Source organism: Oreochromis aureus, linkage group 20 (assembly GCF_013358895.1).
Source record: "Oreochromis aureus strain Israel breed Guangdong linkage group 20, ZZ_aureus, whole genome shotgun sequence".
In the NCBI taxonomy this organism is placed as follows: Eukaryota; Metazoa; Chordata; class Actinopteri; order Cichliformes; family Cichlidae; genus Oreochromis; species Oreochromis aureus.
In genome coordinates this window covers 26,520,789-26,541,063 of record NC_052961.1, presented here as the reverse complement: position 1 = coordinate 26,541,063, position 20,275 = coordinate 26,520,789, and the positions used below count along the sequence as shown (strand labels likewise).

At 42.5% G+C, this 20,275-nt stretch overlaps 1 protein-coding gene across 1 annotated transcript in view; it reads right to left on the bottom strand.

Annotated features, from left to right (window-relative positions):
• Positions 1–20,275, bottom strand: part of bsna (bassoon presynaptic cytomatrix protein a) — a 153,697-nt gene that overhangs the window by 7,633 nt on the left and 125,789 nt on the right. Inside the window, exons 10-17 of the mRNA XM_039604687.1 lie at positions 15,621–17,286; positions 13,427–13,987; positions 11,740–12,092; positions 8,168–8,261; positions 6,273–6,404; positions 5,867–5,922; positions 4,765–4,892; positions 3,613–3,706 (exon numbers count right to left, since the gene is read on the bottom strand). Coding sequence (XP_039460621.1) covers positions 5,882–5,922; positions 6,273–6,404; positions 8,168–8,261; positions 11,740–12,092; positions 13,427–13,987; positions 15,621–17,286 — 2,847 coding nt within the window. The 3' untranslated portion in view covers positions 3,613–3,706; positions 4,765–4,892; positions 5,867–5,881. The remainder of the gene's footprint in view (positions 1–3,612; positions 3,707–4,764; positions 4,893–5,866; positions 5,923–6,272; positions 6,405–8,167; positions 8,262–11,739; positions 12,093–13,426; positions 13,988–15,620; positions 17,287–20,275) is intronic.

The following is a 20,275-nucleotide window of genomic DNA, read 5'->3' as shown; positions in this document are numbered from 1 at the left end:
ACTGCAGACGCCACACCAATCCATCTATCACTCTCCCTGAGATCCTTCTGCTGCGGTTAACAACTCCCCCTAACCTGGGGTGGGCACTACACTTTTTTCAGCCTGAGAGCCACAGCGAGGTGCTAATTCTCACTCTCACACTCAGCTGCAAAGTGCTCGAACACAAGCTGGAGGTCACTTGGTTACATTGACAAATTTTCTGGTAGAGTCCAAAACCCAAAGGGAATGGGTTTGACTTATTACTGGCCAAAGAGGCCAGATACCCCATACTCCTGAAGCACTCACCACATGAACCCCCGAGAGATGTGATTGATTGCCTTCCCTAGGTCTACAAAACACATGCAGGGTAGTTGGACGAGCTCCCACACACCCTTAAATATCCTCAGGGGATGACTAGCTGGTCCAGTGTTCTGTGACCACAAAGAAAACTGCATTGTTTTCTCCTGAATCCAAGTTTTGACTAACAGACAGATTCTCCTCTTCAGTACCCTGGTGTACCCCTTCTTGAAAAGGGGATCTCTCTATTTAGATTACCACCACAGTCTGCCAAACGAGAGGCAACAGCCCAGACCTCAATTCAGTGTTGCAGAAGCATGTCAATCAACAACATCCAGAACCTTAAGGAACTCAGGTGGAAAGTCATCCATCCGACAGATATGCCCAAAAGAGGCTGTTTAACTATCTCAGTGACCTCATCCCACTCATCCCCAAATTTAGCTTCCTCTATAGAAGATATGTCAAGCATGGCAGGTTTTTAAATATAATGACTGGAACATCTGCATCATCTGCAAATCAGATTAGCATAACAACAAAGAAGATTTCATGTTATTTGCAAAATGGAAAAAAGGAACTCATGCAATCCATGAGTTCCTTTTTGTAAGCGATAGTACCAATAAAAATTTATTTTCCTAAAAAGAAATTGTATCAAATGCATATTTGCACAATTACTGCCTTCCAGTTTTCTTTTCCACTGTGCCTGACCCAGATTAACTGCTCCAGCGTGCCATATATTTATATGTTTCCCAGCGCCAGACTTAATCTGTTCCAGTGAGCACAGGCACCCAAAGGGCTGGTACACAACTCGAACACACAAACAAGGACAGTGACTCACACAAAGATGTATTAGTATGAGCACACAAACACACACTGACTGAGTAACTGGACAGAGGGAGTAGACAGAGAGATATTGTGGGATGAGGGGACACTATGTGGCCAAAGGTATCTACACACATATTTCTATTTTGGTCTGTTGACTGGTTGATGATCGCTTCAGTCCTTATTCTTTCAGATCATGAAATTTGAATACTCAGATTAAAAATAAATCATATTTAAGACAAAGAGAGTGTTAAAGGAAGGCCCTTTCTTGTGTCAACGTGGCAAACCAGTGGAGGATGAGGGCCACAAAGAAATGGTTCCATGCTGGTAGGAAACAAATAATTAATATCATCAAGAAACTTTAGGCTCAAATGAAAGATTATCAGGGACTCAAGCCAGTATCAGTGTGGCCAACCTATTTAGTGTTCTTGTGGCTCAATGGGAGCAAACCCCTGCAACCAGGCTCTTTCCAAAAGACTGGAAGCTGTTTAACCAAGACATGAATGCACATGGTTTTGTCATGAGATCGTAACATAGGATTTAAGTAGTTTTTGAGTCAATGGCAGCTATGGGAGTACATTTGAGATATAGCAAAGAAAAAAAAATGCAAGGGTTAGATAGCAACAACTGGGAGAAAAGAAAAACAAGAAATCAATCAATTATTATTATTTCTCCACGGGGGTTGGAAATTAGACAGAGCAGTAACAGAACAAGAAATTGGAGACTTCTACAGTTGGTGGAGAGAAAAGAAAAGATCTGGTAAAAAGAAAAGCAAAAATGGGAGCACGCACAGAGAAAAAAGGGACAAAAAATGTCTGACAGCAGGAGTAAAATGTGGGAGGAGAGAGACAGATAGAGCTCCCTCTGCAGCATTTAGAGTCATGTGGTGCGTGGCTGCACAGCACACAGAAACACATGCATGCACAAAAAGTCTCACACGTATATGCAATCTATAGGCGCACTTTATTATCTTTTATGGCATGCATGCAACACTGCACATACCCTGAGCAACAGTAGCAACATCAATGCCTGCCCATTACCCCAAGTTGCTCCACTGAAAGCGTCAAAAACCAGTGCATCAACATAAAAAGCTGGAAAAAGCTTTCATTAAAACCAAAATAAAGTTTTAAAAAAAGAAAAAAGATACAAACAAATTTTCCAACCAGTCATTTCTCATTATTACACATAAGTTATGGACATCTATGGTTTGATTCTTTTGCATGTGTGAATTGGATCAGTTATTACTGACATCTTGTGAGAATTTCATGTCAATAGCACCTTTTGAAATATTTACTTAAAAAATTGGTTGAGTACTTATTTGATTATGAAAGGCATGAGGAGCTGGGATGGAGGTGGGTTGCAAAGTGGCTTGTAGACATGCAATTTTGAGCAGAGCAGATCAATTCATAAGGCATTTCTATGTGACATTCTCTCACTGGCTGGAATAGTGCAGTCATATAAAGTTATTCAGTGATGTGATTAATATGTGATCTAAAAACAGATGTCTGAAATGTATACACAACACATACTTACTGTTTAAAACACTTTAAGTACTTTTTCACTTAGAACTATTGGTATAATTGATTTATATTTAGGTAGTGAGGTTGTTACACCTTCTGACTTTTGTAATGTTGTCATGAAAAAAAAAATAGATAAAAAACTCCCAAAATATACATTTTTTTTTTTAAAAGATTCTGACGTGCAGTCATTGTGCAATGACATCAGAACAAAGGAAAAAGATCAAGTATTTAGGCAAACATCTCATTTTATTAGTCTCACTGTCTCACACTGAGCGTTGATCAAAGACAAACACTGATAACGGTTTAGCTAAATTTCGGAGGGGTAGCTCTCTTCGGTTCATCAAGCAACAAAATGAGCTGCCAACTGTATTCTGATCCTATTTGGAGTTTGATGTTTTGTTGCCATTTCATAAATCAGTGCAACAGTTTTAGAACAAGGCTGAGCTGACAGCTTTCAAGGTGCAATCCAAAATAACCCAACTGGTTTTAAGCTTTTTGAGAAACAGACAACGGGCAGATAATCTCCACACTTTTTTAATGTGATAATAAACAGTTTTTACATAAAAATAAAAATTTCCCCTCTCATATTCATGCTTCTATTTACTTTAGATTTGAATTGTATATTTAAAAAATACAACAACCTGAGCTTTTGTATCAGTTTTCTGGCCAGTTGCTGATAAATATCACATATCACGTTCAACAATACTCTAAATGAATCAGATTTCCACACATACAAATGTTACATCGAATCACAGAGAGTTGGAAATTTGTATCATTGTTAGATTGGATAAAGAATAACAGCTAACTGCCCAACTTTTTATTTCGGAATTTTTGCTTTCTCCTGTGCCAAATATAATTGTTATTATCACAACAGTGACTGACATACCACAAAGCACTTGAGGAACTTGAGAATCTGAAAAGAAACATTTTACAGGGAGGCTTTCCACAGATGAAAAGATCTTGATGGATCAGTTAGGTAAAGTAAAAAGTAACTCACTGTCTGGCCTGTCAGAGAGAGCGGTGCGTTCTCTCTTCCAGTGTGTGCTCAAGCTGGTAACATGAAGCATCCAGAGGATTTCAGTCCTTGTTGGCTGCAAGAGGAAGCAGGAGTATTTTAGGCATCTTACAAAGTATATTATATTGTACGTACAAGGATTTTTTTTTTTAGTCTTTGCATATTTGTCACACTTACATGTTTTAGATCATGAAATAAATTGTAATATCAGGCAATGTTAACCTGAGTTAGAGAGGTCAAATGCACTGCAATTTCAGAAAACACCAGCAGATAGAAATAAATATTGAAAAAGCACACAAAACACAGCAGAAGTTGAATAAAACATAATAGAAGTGAACCTCCCCCCAAACAAAGAACAAAGACAAAAAACCCTCAAAAATCTCAAAAAAACAAATTAAGTGAATTTTTGGGGGGGACCATAATGTGACGGAACAGCCGTGGAAGTTACAGAAACCAAAACATGGGAAGGATCACACTCAGACTTGCTTTAAAGAAGCGGAGGATTCTTCTGTGTTACGATTGAGAAAGAGATAATGTGTGTTTTAATCCTATGAGTGATATGTTACTGTAGATACTGTAGATTATTGCTATTAGCTGTTTACGGTTAGCTTGTCACTTCCGCAGCTGTTCCGTCACATTATTGTCTCCCCCAAAAACATTTCTGTTGTGTTTCATGAGGTTTTTTTGTGTGTGAAAGCTTTCGCAGCATTTGTTTCATTTCCGCTGTGTTCAACTTCTGTTGTGTTTTGTTTGCTTTGTAGTATTTTTCTATTTGCTGCTTTTTCCATACGGTGCAGTACATTTGAACCCTCAGGGCCACCGTACAAATGAATACAAGTTATAGAAGAAATAAGTGACCAAATACCAATTAATCATGGATGCTAAAACCAGCTAGCACCATTGTTTGAGATAAACAAACTGATATTTAATGGACATAGGTGCTGAGAATTGATGCAAGTTCAATTTTTAGCTTAAGATGATCCACACACAATGACTAAAGTATGATAACTTAAGTAAGCTTAACAACTGCAGCACCTTCTGGCTGATGGTGATTTTACCAGCTTTTCTTTCACAGGGAAAGCTTCAGACTGTTGGCCTTCCAAAGTTTATGCTTTGTGAGTGTTGAGTACTCACCAGTTTGCTCAGCTCTCCTCTCTGTTCCCCGCTCTCTCTCTCTCCTTTCTCTCTCTCTTTTAGTAAAATAAAAGCAGGGGGAACAACAGGTTTTTCTGGTATGAGGCCTCATGGCTGTTTGAATAGTCCTGCAGACATACAAATATTCACTAGCCAGCATATCAAATTGCTAGTGCTACAAAAAGCAGTACATTCATCCTTTAAAAAAAAAAACCCTTTTTGTGTAAAGGCCCAGTAAGTACAATTAAAGGTATTTGCAAAACCTGCTCATCACTGTCTTATTTATTTGTCATGCTTCTGCAATTTTAAAATGACTTGAATTTGCTTTGTCTCAAGTCTCTTTGTCTCATGTCTCAAGTCGAGAAATCTTTTTAAAACAAATAAGATCTCTTTCAAATCAGTTGTCTCAAGTCTACAGCTCCGGTGGTCGTAGTGAGTGCAGCATATGTACATTCAGCTGATAACCTGCTGCGTACACAAACAGCCTGTGTGATGCAAACTGTGGGTCATAGTAGCAATTAGCTGTCATTGTCACTGTTAAATTCTCACCCTGCTTTCACAGAGCAGCAAGAGGACCAAATATAAATTAGCACTAACACAATGACACTGAGACACAGACACACTGCTCACACACTGGTTCATGAACACACCGGCTGTTCTGTGTAAAACCATTTTAAGCCGCCCACTCCCCACAGCCTACAAGAGTCAACACATAACACGCTCCAGCTAGCTGTCAAAATCCCACCAGACTTTGAACTAGCAGCATCTCACAGAGTTATTTTTATACCTAATGTTTGAGATGTACTCGTCCACTGAAGACAAGAAGAAATCTTTCCAGGTCTTTGTACATGAATCACTGACCAAAAATACAACTGCTGTCTGATTATGTTGTACTATGACAATCAAGAAAAGCGTGCTATTTTTGTTTTGTTTTTTTCTGTATGTGCTTTTTATAAAATGAACTGTGCAGCAACAGGACAATAAATTAAAGATAAATTCTATTTTTTACATCTTTTATACATTATCTGCTGTATCTTATGCATGCGTGTCTTTGTAAAGAGCATGTAGGAATGAATAGGAGCAAAAAAAAGAGAAAAAATACCTTAATCTTAGCACCTCAGAAGAAAGAGGTGAACTTCTTGCCAAAACCAGAGATCGCTGGAGGAAAGTGGACAAAAACAGGGGGTTAGCTGAATGTTGCAGAACTGGATTGATTAGTGATTAGCTGTTATTGTCCCGACAATGAATTTATATGGATCATTCATGACATTTTCTGTAGAAAATAAAGTATAGAGCCTTTATTCTCTGTACCCTTGTTTAATAGTTTGATCCTTGATTTCTCTGGGGGTTATTGAGCAATAAAGTAAAATTGAGTTGTAAAAGTGTCTTTTTTCTAACAGTTATATATACTTCATTATTCTTTTTATCGTAATCAGTTCAGTACTAGATTACAACCAATTTTATTTTTAATGTGCTCTCTCTGTTTTCTGCTGATTCATTGGCGGTACCTTCTCCCAGTTTGCCCGCCTGCTCGGCGGCTCCTCCAGGCAGGATCTTGGAAAACATGCCTTCTCCTTCCATGCCCGGTTGACCTGCTGCAGCACTGCCAATACCACCAGGTCTAGGAGCAGCTTTGGAGCCTGGACAGAAATACGGCGAGTGGAAGAAAGGGAGAGGATGATGGGATGTGGGAGAGGAAACGTGGCCAGAGACAAAAATACGGAAGAAGACTGAGAGTAGAGGAGGAATCTGTATTTGTGCAGATGTCATATTCGGTGGCACCTGTTAGAAAATATGAATTTTATGATGGTATCTGGTGTCCGGTGTTGTGTGTCTGTTCACCGAGCTTTAAAAATTAGGGCAGTAGAAGAACTGCATCACTCTGCAGTTGCCCTGTTGAATTTTTTCTGCCCTTTAAGTCTGCTGATTTATTTGCTTGCCTGCAGCCGTTCTTTGGTCATTAGGTCCCCTCGGATAGACCTACATAGGCTTCCTGTTTGCTGATTTCCTTCCTTAAGAAAAATTTGCTTCATCCCATTTTCAGCTGGATCTTCTATCTACTTATTCGTTGAGATGTTTAAATAATTGATTTTCCAACAAAATGGCAATTTCACTAAAATATTAATTAGCCTTTGATGTTCTGTCCCAAAACAGCACTAATCCAGGTGCTGTTTTTAATTCTTCTTCTTTCAGTTTCCCTTTTACGGGTCAGCACAGCGGATGATCAGCCTATCCTGCATCTCACCCTATCCTTATCATACTGTTCTTTCACACCAACATGTCCTTCCTTCCTACATCCATGAATCTTCTACGTGGTCGTCCTGTATATCCACTATCCCTCCTCTCCACACGTCCAAACCGTCTTGCTCAACCCGAGCTGTCCCAGTGATGTACTTGTCCCTCCTGATTACTCCCAATGAAAATCTTAGCATATTCAGATCTGCCACTCCAACTTGGCCTCCTGTCTTTTTGTCCAAGCTACTGTCTCCAAACCACAGATGATAGTAGCTCCAGCCACTTTCTGTTGCTTTGGCTGGTTGACCCCAGGTATTTAAACTCTTTCACCTTCACTACCTCTACTCCTCGAATCTTCACATCACAATCCTGTATTGTGTCTTGCTTCTTTTGGCTTTCAGTCTCCTCTACAGTGTGCACCTCCACCTCTACACACTCTTCTTCCTGCTCCCTACTCTCACTACAAATCACAGCAAACATGACAGTCCACGGAGACTCCAGTGTCAGCTCATCTGTTAAGCTGTCCATCACCACTTCATTATAATGTTTTGTAAGGTTATTTCTAAAAAAAGAAAAATGTCAATTTTCTGAATTTAAAGTTGAGCAATTAGATTCACATGATTGGACTAAAAATTAATGATTAAAAATGATTAAGATGTGTTTTTTTTTTTTTTTTTTATCTCTCTCTGTCCCTATATTTATCCATGTATGAAACAAGTTAGATTACCTGCCCTCCCTTTAAGTTCATCCTCTCTTCAGTATAAAGACAGAAGGAAAACATCTGCCTGTAACCAGGTTTTAAGGGCAGCGACCTCAAACTAATGGTCAATTCAGTATTGATTCATTTTAATAGAAAGTTGCTAAAAATGTTAGAAAGGGGTAAAAAAGCATAGATATTATTTAGCGAGATGAAGATTAACACAAATACTACTATACTATTACCTAACTAACACATTATGTCGTGACTTGGCATATTCATGAGGAATTACTGCCATGAAGTGAAAGCCCTCCTGTGTGTTTTTCCACTGTTGGATTATCTGCAGATTAATCTCAGATTAGATGAAAGAGTGCGCAGTGGTTACATAACTCAGACATAGTGGGAAGCAGTTGGCAAGTTGTGGAATTTTGGGATTCTGTGTGTTTCGTGTGTGTGATGAGTGTACAGTACCTATGCCTGTGAGCGGGGGCTGGGCAGTCTTTGAGGCCAAGACAGGTGCTGCTTTTGCTCCAATAGCTGTTGCTGGAGGTGTGTCGATCTTGGGCTGGAGGCAGAGAGAGATGGAGAGAAGGGGAGAGAAAAGGGTCAAAGTTGATCCATTTAGAAATACAGACATCCCATGTTTGCCTTCTTTTCACTGCAAAAAGGTTGGAAATAGACGACAGTCAGGGAAAAATGTCTGTCGTGTATTCACATCGCTGGTGACAGACAGGAATTGGAGGAATGTGGGATTTAGTTCTGTTCACTCGAATAAAACTTGAATGAAAGAGTGAGACAATACGAGATAAAAAGAGAAGAAGACAGCTGAAGTGATAGATAAGAGACGGAGAGACAGAAGCAAGACTGGAGAGAAAGCTGCTCCCTTATTGTGTTGTATTGTGACAGCTCACTGAATGATGACTGACTGAATGATGACTTTCAACACTGTCAAGTGTCAGTCTGAGGGTTTTCTCTTGAAAAAGATGGAATCTCTTCTGTTTAGAGTGGGGTTCATTCACAAACTCAGAAGAAGAAAAAAAGGAAAAAACATATCTACAGAGTCAATGCACCCTGACATTGGTTGTTAAAGTCCCTGGAGCCCTCCTGGGGGAAAAGAACACTCTTTTGTACTGATTTGAACTGACCCTTTTTTTAAGGGGACAAATGGTCTAAAACCACGCACTGGAGCTTTTTCTTTAACTTCTCACCCTTACACACTGGTCAGGCATAACATTATGACCAATGACAGGTAAATATTAATAACTAATAACTATCATGGGACTTGTTAATATTAGGGTGCAGGTGAGCATTTTGTCTTCAAAGTTGATATGTTAGAAGCAGGAAAAAACAGCAAGAGTAAGGATTTGAATGAATTTAACAAGCGACACATTGTGATGGCTAGACGACCAAGTCAGAGCATCTCCACAACTGCAGCTCATGTGGGGTGTTCCCGGTCTGCAGTGGTCAGTATCTATCAGAAGTGGTCCCAGGAAGGAACAGTGGTGAACCAGTGACAGGGTCATGGGCAGCCAAGGCTGACAGATGCATGTGGGGAGCAAAGGCTGGCCCATGTGGTCCGATCCAACAAATGAGCTTTTCAGCTCAAATTGCTGAAAAATCTAATGCTGGTTCTGATAGAAAGGTGTCAGAATACACAGTGCATTGCAGTTTGTTGTCTATGTGGCTGCACAATCACAGACCAGTTAGCTGACCCCTGTCCACCACTGAAAGAACCATCAATGGACATGTGAGCTCACAACTGGCACACGGAACAATGGAAGAAGTCTGATGACTCAGTCTGATGAATCATGTTTTCTTTGACATCACATGGATGACTGGGTGCATCTTCGTCGCTTCACAAGGGAACACGTGGCACCAGGATGGACTTTGGAAGAAGGCAAACTGGTGGAGTAAGTGTAAAGCTTTGTGCAATGTTCTGCTAGGAAACTAGCAGAACATTGCAGAACTGCTAGGATGGCTTACTTTGAGGCACGATATTTCACCGTGCCTCAAAGTAAAAATGGTTCAGGGATAGTTTGAGGACCACAACAATGAGTTTGTGGTGTTGACTTGACCTCCAAATTCCCCAAATCTAAATCCAATCAAGCATCTGTGGAATGTGCTAGACAAAACAAGTTCGATCCATGGAGGCCCCACCTCACAACTTACAGCACTTAAAGGATCTGTTGCTAACATCTTGGTGTCAGATACACAACACACCTTCAGGGGTGCCTCCACAGGGTCAGGGCTGTTTTGGCAGCAAATGGGGAACCAACACAATATTAGAGAGGTGGTCATAATGTGTTCAGTGTGATCAGTGTGTTTGATGCTTTAAAACCCCTGGAAAGAACTACTACTAACTACCAAAATAAGTAAAGTTTTATATAAAAATGCTTCTTTTTCTTTTCTTTTCTTTTCTTTTCATTTTTTTTTATCTTGAGTTCTGATGTTGCTGTCAATCGAATCCATATTTAATCCATTTATTCCCTTGGCACTCATCCATGTGACACAAAGTTGCCAGTACTGGAGCTGAAAGGCTCAGTTGATTTATTTGAATCTGCTGTGTCACTGTGAGCAGTTTGAAAGTTTCTGTGCTGTTGTGTCCCTCTCTCTCAAACCCCCACCCCGACACCCCACAGCTCTGCATTCAACATCTGAGAACTAAATGGACAATGGCCTCGGGAAAGATACACACCAGACCATTTCTGATATCCATCACAGTAACAGCTTGGATTATCTGAACACAGGAAATATGAACCAGTGTTTGGATCCCTGTCATTTTTATCTTTTATGATAGACTGGCTCCTCTGTTTTCTGTAAACTGTGTGTGTGTGATTTATTTAAAGTTTCTATTTAAAGCAATCCATAAATAAACCTGACTTCAAAGACAGTGGACTGTTATTTTTAATCCCAAAATATGCTGCATCATTTCCATTTCAATCTTTTTGCTGCTGCGGAACATAGGTGATGTATTATGGTGCACAATGCAGCATACAGAATTTCATTATTTACAGCCACTTAATCAATGCCTTTTAATTACATAATGGACCCAACATAAGAGTACAAGTGAATGAGTTCACATGTTGAATAATTATCATACCGCAAATTTTAGTTTTTGTTTATGATTTCCTGTCAGAAGCATTTGCAAAACCCATCCCTGCATAATTTTATATCAGATTTTATGAACAATTTCACTTTTCTTTTTTCCTGCTGACTAACTACTAATGTACCAAAATGAAAATCATGAACACCATTCAGCTCTGAAAGCACATTATGAATGATTCTGGGGTAATAACCGGCACGGTGACAGTGGCTTTGTGAGCTTAAAAGTCATTAATATATTTACTAAAGATTGAATGAAGAGAATCACTGAACTATCTCAGGTTTTGGGTTAAATGTCAGAGTGAGATTTTTATGCTTCAGCTAGAAAAATAGATTGACATGGATTTCTGATTATGGAGGAAATGCAGGGTGAGAACAGATTTTTGCAAAGAGACTTTATGAGTGAGAATTTCTTGAGCATCTAGCAGACAGTGAATCAGCTACACTGAGTTATCAACTGCCTCTCTGTTAATCACAGTGTTAGATAAAACTTGCCAGCAGAGGCGAGGCAGAATTTCAATATACTATCTGAACTGGGAGGAGGACCAGCTCTTATCTCGGGGACTGTGGAGGGACAAGGGAGGATGGAGGAGTGCAAAGGATGAGTGTGGAGACAGGCTGAAAACTGGGAAAAGGTTTATAAGTGAAAGGGCTGGAGGACTAAAACAAAATAAATTGTTGCTGTGCAGTAGGATGGCATATGTAATGTGAATATTAAAAGATATTTTTGTAAAGGTCATGAAATACTTCTTATGTTACTTCAGAAAACCAAAAACATCCTTTTATGACATTTTCTTTCAAAATGTCAAATACAAATGTGATTTGAACCATTTGAGTGCACCGAGAGATGCCTACTTTTTATTTTTACCTCATACAGAATAGAAAACAAAGCAAGCTGCAAATCCTTTCTTAGAAGAGTCATCTGTTCTTTCTGTACTCACAATAGTGGATGTTGTGGTTCCTGTTGGACCTGTCTGCCTGGCTTGGCCCATGGGTCCACCTGCTGGTCCCATCTGCCCCGGTTTGGCCTGGCCCTGGCCCTGGCCCTGTCCCATTCCCATTCCCATTCCCATGCCTTGTCCTTGAGCTTGGGGCTGCTGCTGGGAGCCGGTGGTCGTTGTGGCACCGGGCTGCCCTGGTCTGGTTGCTGAAGTCTGGGCTTGCTGCTGGAGTTGAGCCCTCTGTCCCGGAGCCCCATCTGTCTGGGAACCCGGGCCACCTTGCCGTCCTGATCCCGTAGGCCCACCAGCAGATCCCTGAGCCCTAGCAGAGCCACTGCCAGACCTTGAGGAGCCTGAGTGGAAAAAACAGAAGGGTGGTTTTTTATAAACAGTTTGTGGCTCTTGCTTGAAAATGGACTCCTCTTGCCAATAAAAAAAAAAATACAGGACATTAATTCAGCACTGATGTTTTTTCTGCAGCTACTGCCTGAAGGCCTCTAACTGGTGTCAAAACTGAAGGAATGACTGGCAGCTGAAAGGATTCAGTCAACACATCTTTGACATTTGCATCATCTGTTTCTTGTCTTGTGCACACATTTCCAAGTCAGTTATGCAAGTTAGATGATTTCTGCTACCATCTTCCACAGAGAAAGTTATGCTTTTATAAAACCAAAACTACATTGTACTGATAATAGAACCGGCTTACTCTGACTTTCTATTATAAAGTACTTTCAGATTTTATTACACTGTAATAGTAACTGACAGGAAACACAGGCATGAGATGATGACACACAACAATGTTGTGAGCATAGATGAAAGCAGTGATTTAATGACTGCAGTGCTAAGAAAACAGCTGTGGTGCTGCCTTCAGATAACACATTTCTTAGAAAACTTGTGCCTGATATTATATAGTTAATTAAAAATTGTTGATCCCTGGGGGAATATATGAGTGTAAAAAAAGCATCAAACACAATCTGAACAACAGGGGTTATTAAATACTTCTACCTAAGACTTAAATGATTTGAAAATGAACAGGGTGTAAACTCCAGTGCCTGCTGTAGCTTAGTTTTTTAAGACACATTTATAAAAGTGACACAATCATGTGTTCAGTATTAAGATTAAGCTCATGGATTAGCATTATTAGATCAGACACTAAAAACAAGAAACGACCTTTATTAGTTAGGGATATATAATAGTGCAGGTGCTATTATCAAAAAGTTTTGAGATTTAAGAGCGAAAAGCAATATAAGTGTTTTTTTAATTTTAAACTAAACTAAGTGAAACATACTTCAGTCTAATCTATATCGCCCACATAAGCAGAATCCGAATGAGATCTAATGCTGTTCTTCTCAGGAAAAGACCAAAGTACTTTTAGTTGATGCATCTTTTACTGCTTCTTCATTGTCTTTCATTATAAAGACAATGACATTATAACGTAGTGTGTAATATAACGTTCAATAATATATAATTGCTTTCAATTCTCAGATAAATGTGAAGTTAATTAGAAAGTCCAATAATCACATAATCAATAACTTAGATAAACTCTTTCTGGTCTGTACAATATTTTACAATATACTTAAGTCAACGGGTTTTGAATACACTGTAATTAACCTATACACTGAGGTATAAAGTACAAAGACTGCACTCTTAAATCATGTTTGACAAGAGATTCAACATTCGTATGTACCTGGTGGCTGCCCCTGCATGTCCACTGGACCCTGGGACTTGCTACGTGAAGACCTGTGTGGGTCGCCCTGTCTGGAGGAACGCTGGCCATGATGATGACCAGATGAGTCGCGGGAGTAGTCGGAAGAGTGGTACCCACCGGATCTTGAATCAACACGTCTTCCTGAAGATGAAGATCTTCCTGAGGGATCATGGCGCAGAGATGGGTCTTTTGGGTGCCCCTTAGAGGATCTTGAGGACCTAGGCTCATCTGAATGCCGTGAGGAGGAAGAATGGCGGCTAGAACTGCCGTGGTGTCTGTGGTCGCGAGATGATGAGTGTCGCCCTGTGTGGCCATACTCATCTTGGGGCCACAGGTCCTCCTCAGGAGGCTCATCATAATCATGGTAGGTGTGTTTGACACTGTGCCGGCTCCTCCCAGAGTGGCTGCTACCGTAGTGACGAGAACTGGAGCGTGGCTTCTCAAACCAGTCGGTTTCTTCTTGGCCAAGATGGTAGGCTTTGGAAACCGAGAGCAGATCACAGTCAATCTCCATGTCGTTTGGAGACAGCGGCATGCAGGCTGAAAGAAGGAAGAAGGCAGGAAGAAGACCAACCGCATGCAAAAGAAAAGAGTGGGTAGGGGTAGACACAGAAAGAAGGGCAGAAAAATAAAAATAAAAGTTTTACATCCATGCACTTAACACTTAAAACATGTAAACTTCACACTATACAAGACAATATTACCAGAATAAAACAAACACTGCAAAACTGTCTGCTTTGGCTGCTGTTTTGTGTTCATTTCAAATTAAGAGCCAGTGACAGAGAAGGACAGATATCCTGCACAAAGACACTGTATAACTGCTCTGGCAAGACAAAGCAGGTATATAAAACTGTCAACCTCTATTTAATTGCTGATTTGAGACAATAACACCTCTTTGACGGAATAAATATCAAACCTATAGGGGGGGACTGTTTTGCAGTGTAGATCCAAACACGTAAAAACATAAGTAAAGATAAAAACCTGTAAAGAAAAAACAATGCATTTGTGTCGTGCAAAGACCTTTCAAGTGAATCAGAGTGTAGCGAATGACGAAAACGACCACGCCGAAGAACCATGCGAGTTTGGAACAGACAGACGACTGGACGGACAGGCGAAAGGACGGACAGGCAGGCAGACAGACAGACAGCAGTCCACTGATACGAGAGCTCCGAGTGACTCTCAGGACGACGAAAACATTAGCATGCAACAGCTATATCTGTCTCTTTTTTACTTTCTTTTTCTTTGCTAAGCCTAGCCTTTGGGTGGGTGGGGGACGTTTAGATAAACGGTGGGAGCAGTAGAAGGTAGTGAGACTGTGTGGGATTTCATCTCCCACAATTACCTTCGCTGTCTGACACAGCGCAATGATAATCGTCTATAAAGTATGTATCATCCGATTTGTAGACGTGTGTCCGAGGAAGGTCCCTTATGTGGTCTTGAACATCTGGCAGCGAGTGACTGGAACCATAATGGCCATAATAGTATTTATATCTACCGCTGCGACTGTCATACGGGTCAGGACCTAAACTTGACGATCGCCCAGAACCCATGAACCTCCCCAAAGGACTCAGGGGACTCTCCTCTTCGGAGTATTGTCGGGTTGGATGGTGCCCCCTGTAGCCAGATCGATAGGAGCGGTCGTCCCTCTCATAGGATCGGCTGCGATACCCGGAGTAGTCCCTGGCTGAGATCTTGTCCATGCCGTAGCCAGTGGAGCGGGAACGGCCAGTGGAGGTGTAGTAAATACGATCGTCCTCATCCACCGTCATACCATAGTATCGACTACCATGAGTGGTGCCACTGCCGCTGTCGTAAGCACTCCTCTTAAAGCCATAATCCTCGATCAGCTGGCGTCCTCGAATGTGAGAGGAGGGGTAAGCCGCACCTGTCACTGAGGAATAGGAGGCCAGGTCTGCCTCCACATCCCGTGCCTCCTCGATCGGGGAAAACTTGGAGATTTTTTGCTCCATACTCCCCAGCTTCCTGTGCTTGCTGCGCTTGGACGACATGACAGCAGGAGCCAGAAGGGTTCTGGAGGACGGTGAAGGTTTCTGTACCCCAGTGCGGATGCTGCCATGTTTGTAGTCGTAGTCATAGAAATAGGGGGATCCCCCACCCATGCTAGCGCTGCTGCTGCTGCCCCCTAGAGGTCCGTGCCTGTAGCTGCTCTTACCCCTGCCATGGTGGTCGTACAGCTCTTCCTGCATCGCTGCTTCCTCCTCGGGTGCCCTGCCATAAGGGGAGCTGCCAGTTCCCCCACGCGTCGTGCCAGTGGTGCTGCTGTGGCTGTGGATGTCGCCCGGGTAACGCCCACTTCCGCCATGATGCATCATGTCCCCTGTCATCGTGCCCAGCCCATCTTTTGCCGTCAGCTCGCTAACATCATCTATCATCATGTAATTCCTCGGAATGTTTTGCTCTAAACCAGGAGCCCCATACATCCCATCTGCTGTGCTGTAGGTGGAAGGACTGTCTACAGAGTGCCCGTAGGCATTGGAAACAGTGGAAGTATACTGTCCATATGAGCTGGCTGTGGTGGTAGTGTAGCCATAAGTATTAGCAGTAGTTGTGGTATACTGGCCATATGAACTTGCGGTAGTGGAAGTATATTGGCCATATGTACTGGGGGGCATTGTTGAGTACCCACCGTAGCTGCTGGACACTGGTGCTGACCCATAGGGCCCATACGAGCTTGCCATGGTTGTTGCTCCAGTGTACTGAGCATAGGATGGGGCTGCACTGGAATAGGTAGCATCCTGAGCTGTAGTGGTAACCACAACAGTAGGGTTGCTAATAGTCTCATAGTTGGTGGGCATCTTGTGCTCTAGATCGGCCAATGAAGTCTGCCTAGGTCTTCCTGGATGAACTGTGAGGATATCAGCTTGGGGCTGACCAGGGTATGGTGTGGTCTGGCTGGGGTAGGAGGACACAGCGCTGGGATAGGGTGAGCTGTGGGTGGGGTATGGTGGCTGACCAGGTGGTGCTGGCCCAAAACCTGTATGCCCTGGCTGAGGCTGAGGCTGAGGTGCAGCTGGTAACCCCATGTCTGTCTGGGGGTATGGGGGCTGAGTTTGGGGGTAGGTGTGAGAAGGATATGAGGTTTGAGGTTGATAGGTAGGTCCAGGAGGGGGAGCATGGGTTTGAAGGGGAGTGGGTTGTGGCAGTGCCTGTGACTGTGACACTGTTGGGTAGGGAGGCTGGTTGAATGTTGCAGACTGGTATGGTACACTTGGTTGCTGAGATGGAGCTGCTGGTTGGCTTTGGGGGTACTGACAAGAAAGGAAGGATGAAGTGGGTGGGTATTGGGCTGCGGTGTTGAGGTCACTGGTGAACTGGCTGAGAGGGGCGGTGCTTGGTCTGGTTGTTAGTAGCCCATTACTCTCATGCGACGCAGCTGCAGCTGCTAAACGTAAGTTATTCAACTCACTATCAGACATATAGTCCCTGGTGTCCCCCATACACCTCAGGTAGGCAATATCCCTTCTCTCCCTCTCCTTGACCAATGTCTCCTTCCTTTGGTGGATCCCCAGCTCAAGGTATCTCAGCTTAGCATCAATTTCTTTCTCTTCTTCCTCTAGTTCAGCTTGCTGCTTTCTCAGCTTGGTTGACTCTTGCTCCACGGCCTTGAGCTCATGGGTGAGGTCTTTGAGGAGGCTGGCTTTCGCAGCCAGGCCAGACCTGGAGCTGGGCTTGAGGCTGGGCACGGAGGGCAGGTAGACCTGTTGGAGGGCTGGTGTCATCATGGGCAGGTGAGCTGATGTAGCAGTCTCATCCGGAGGAGGGCTGGGCAGGGTTCGCTTGACCTTGCGGAGCAGTGAGCTCTGCTGTAGGGCTGCCAGCTGGAGAGAGAGAGACAGAAGAGAGAGAGAGGAAGAAAGAGAGACGGGGGAAGGAGTGGAAGAGGAGAAGAATGTGGGGGGTGGGGGGGATTGGTGATGTAAAACATCAGATGTGGGGAATGAGGAGATCAGTGTGATAACAGTGGTTAGGGAGATCAATGGAATAGGAATGGGGGATGGAGAAATGGGAGGTGAGTGTGTGTTGGGGGGGTTAGTGAGAATTTGAGATGAACATGGCGAGGGATGTACAATGAGGAAAATAAATAGCAAAGACAGATGAAAAAACAGGTGAAGCAATTAAGCAGAGCAGGGAAGTGAGATGTAAAAAGGGGCGGAGGAAACAAATAAGGTAAAAGAAAGATTAAAATAAGAAAAATAAATTAATGTACAGGGTTACCGGCAAAGGGAGAGAGTTGACGGGAGAGATGACATGCACAAAATATGAGTAGAAGAGGAGGAAAGGAGGAAGAAAAACTCAAAAAGAGAAAAAAAGGGGTCAAAGAACAGAAGAAACAAGGAAAGGACGCAACGACAGGGCCATATAAGGGAGACAAAGGAAACACACATAGACAAAAGAGACAAGGACAACAGGAAACAAGAGTGGAGTTTGTGTTAGCAGACATACAAAAACAGTGAAATGAGTGGCAACTGTGATAGAGTATTCCATTAATTTAATAGCTATTAATGCAATCAATTTTTTTCACAGTTTTGAGTTGATATTTTCAGAATTTTGGGATTTATACCTTTATGTTAATGTTTTCTTAAAATTTTTGAATTCTTTTAAAATAATTAGTAATGATGAGACCGGTAAACAACTTAAGTTTAACTAAAGGTTGTGGAGACAGCATGTGGTTTTGATATGCTAAAATCTGTACTCTTACTTAGAATGCATCATGGAATAACAAAAAAACATCATAAGCATATGAAGTACAGTACAATGAAGCAAAGGAATATACTGGAAGATATACTGGATTTAAAGGCTGGCTAAATGAACCACCATGGCTTTTACAATTTTCCACAGTAAAATGTACTAAAAATAGAGAACAAAAGTGAGGATTATCATGGATTTTTCATTTAGCTGTAAATTTTGACTGCATAATATTGAATTAATAAAATACTGTGTGGGCATCCCTGTCAAAACCAGTCAATGATGTGACCATCAAAATAATCTGTTTTTATCTTTGTTTTTATACTGTGTGTAAATAATATATCACCCCATTTATTCCTACAAAACATATATTGAAATTGTAAATAGATCACAGTGTGTTGTGTGTTATTTTTCATTTCAGTCTGTGTGTAGGCGGAAGCATAAAGAGAAATCCCCTCTGGGACCTATTATTTTCACAATCCTAACATGGAGGCAGTGAAAAATACACTATGAAACACTTTTGAAAGGGTCAGAAAAAATACTATACAAGAATACAATGATATATATATATATATATATATTTCCTTGCGTAGTAGCATTCCAACAACGCCCTGTTTTCGTCTCTTGCCCACCGATGCCTTCTTGTTCCAGTAGCCCACTTGTCGTCAGGGTGCCCTGGTTCCTCAACACCTGATATATAAGGGGTTACATGAATAGGATGAGGGACCTATGGATTCTTCGATACCCAACATCCACAATGACGGCGAAACAACTAGTAGCTCAGTGTTCCAACATTCGAAAGAAGGGACTGCTATCACAGCTAGAGATTGACGAGGTACAACATAAATGCTACGGCAAGGAGGAGTCAGGACGCCAGGTCAGGGGGGAGATATCATCACCCCCACCCGAGATTGGGTACACAGCCCCAAGTGCGATAGGAGAAGGATCGTTGAGTGCGAGAGGAACTGACCTGAAAAATAGGATCATGGCCAAGCTTGAAACCTGGATCCCCCGTAGCCGGTTACCAAGATTACGTGAAGTACCCTCAGAAGGTCTGCTAGATGATGTTAATGCAGCACTACGGACGATACCTACAACCACGATTACCGACACTAACAAGCTGATCTACAATACGGCAGCAGTGATCAGTGAGATGCTTGGCTACAAGTTGAACAGCCACAAGGGGCAGTACCCTATATGGAGAAGGAGGCTAGAGGGCAAGATCAAAGTAGCACGGAGGGAGGTTAGCCAACTATCGGAGTTGCAGAAAGGTGCGACAAAGAAGGTGCATAAGAAATACAGCAAGCTGTCCATACCTGAGGCCTTGGAAACTGCCAAGCAAAGACTCACAGCCTTGGCCACCCGCTTGAGGAGGTACACCAGAGAGATAGAAGGCAGGAGAATAAACCAGCTGTTCTCCACAGAACCAGCAAAGGTGTACTCTCAGTGGCAAGGGAACAATAAGAGAACAGCACCACCAAGGCTGGAGACGGAGCAATACTGGAAGAGCATATGGGAGAAGGACGCACCCATAACGGCAATGCTCAGTGGCTAGTGGATCTGAGGGCAGACCATAGCGACCTCCCTGAACAGGGTCCAGTGACCATCACAGTGGCAGATATCCAAGAAAGGGTCTCCAGTATGAAGAGTTGGACAGCACCAGGGCCCGACATGGTTCACGCCTACTGGCTGAAGAAGCTGACTGCACTCCACGAGCGTCTGGCAGCACAAATGAACCAGCTGCTAGTTAACGAGAGACACCCGGAATGGCTAACCGAAGGTCGGACGGTCCTGATCCCCAAGGACCCCAAGAAGGGACCGGTCCCATCCAACTACCGACCAATTACCTGCCTCAGTACTACATGGAAGCTCCTGTCAGGCATCATATCGGCTAAGATGAACAGGCACATGGGTCAATACATGAGCGGGGCACAGAAAGGGATTGGCAAGAATACCAGAGGCGCAAAACACCAGCTACTGGTAGACAGAACAGTCAGCCGAGACTGCAAGACCAGACTGACCAACCTGTGCACTGCCTGGATTGATTACAAGAAGGCCTATGACTCAATGCCCCACAGCTGGATACTGGAATGCCTAGAATTGTACAAGATCGACAGGACC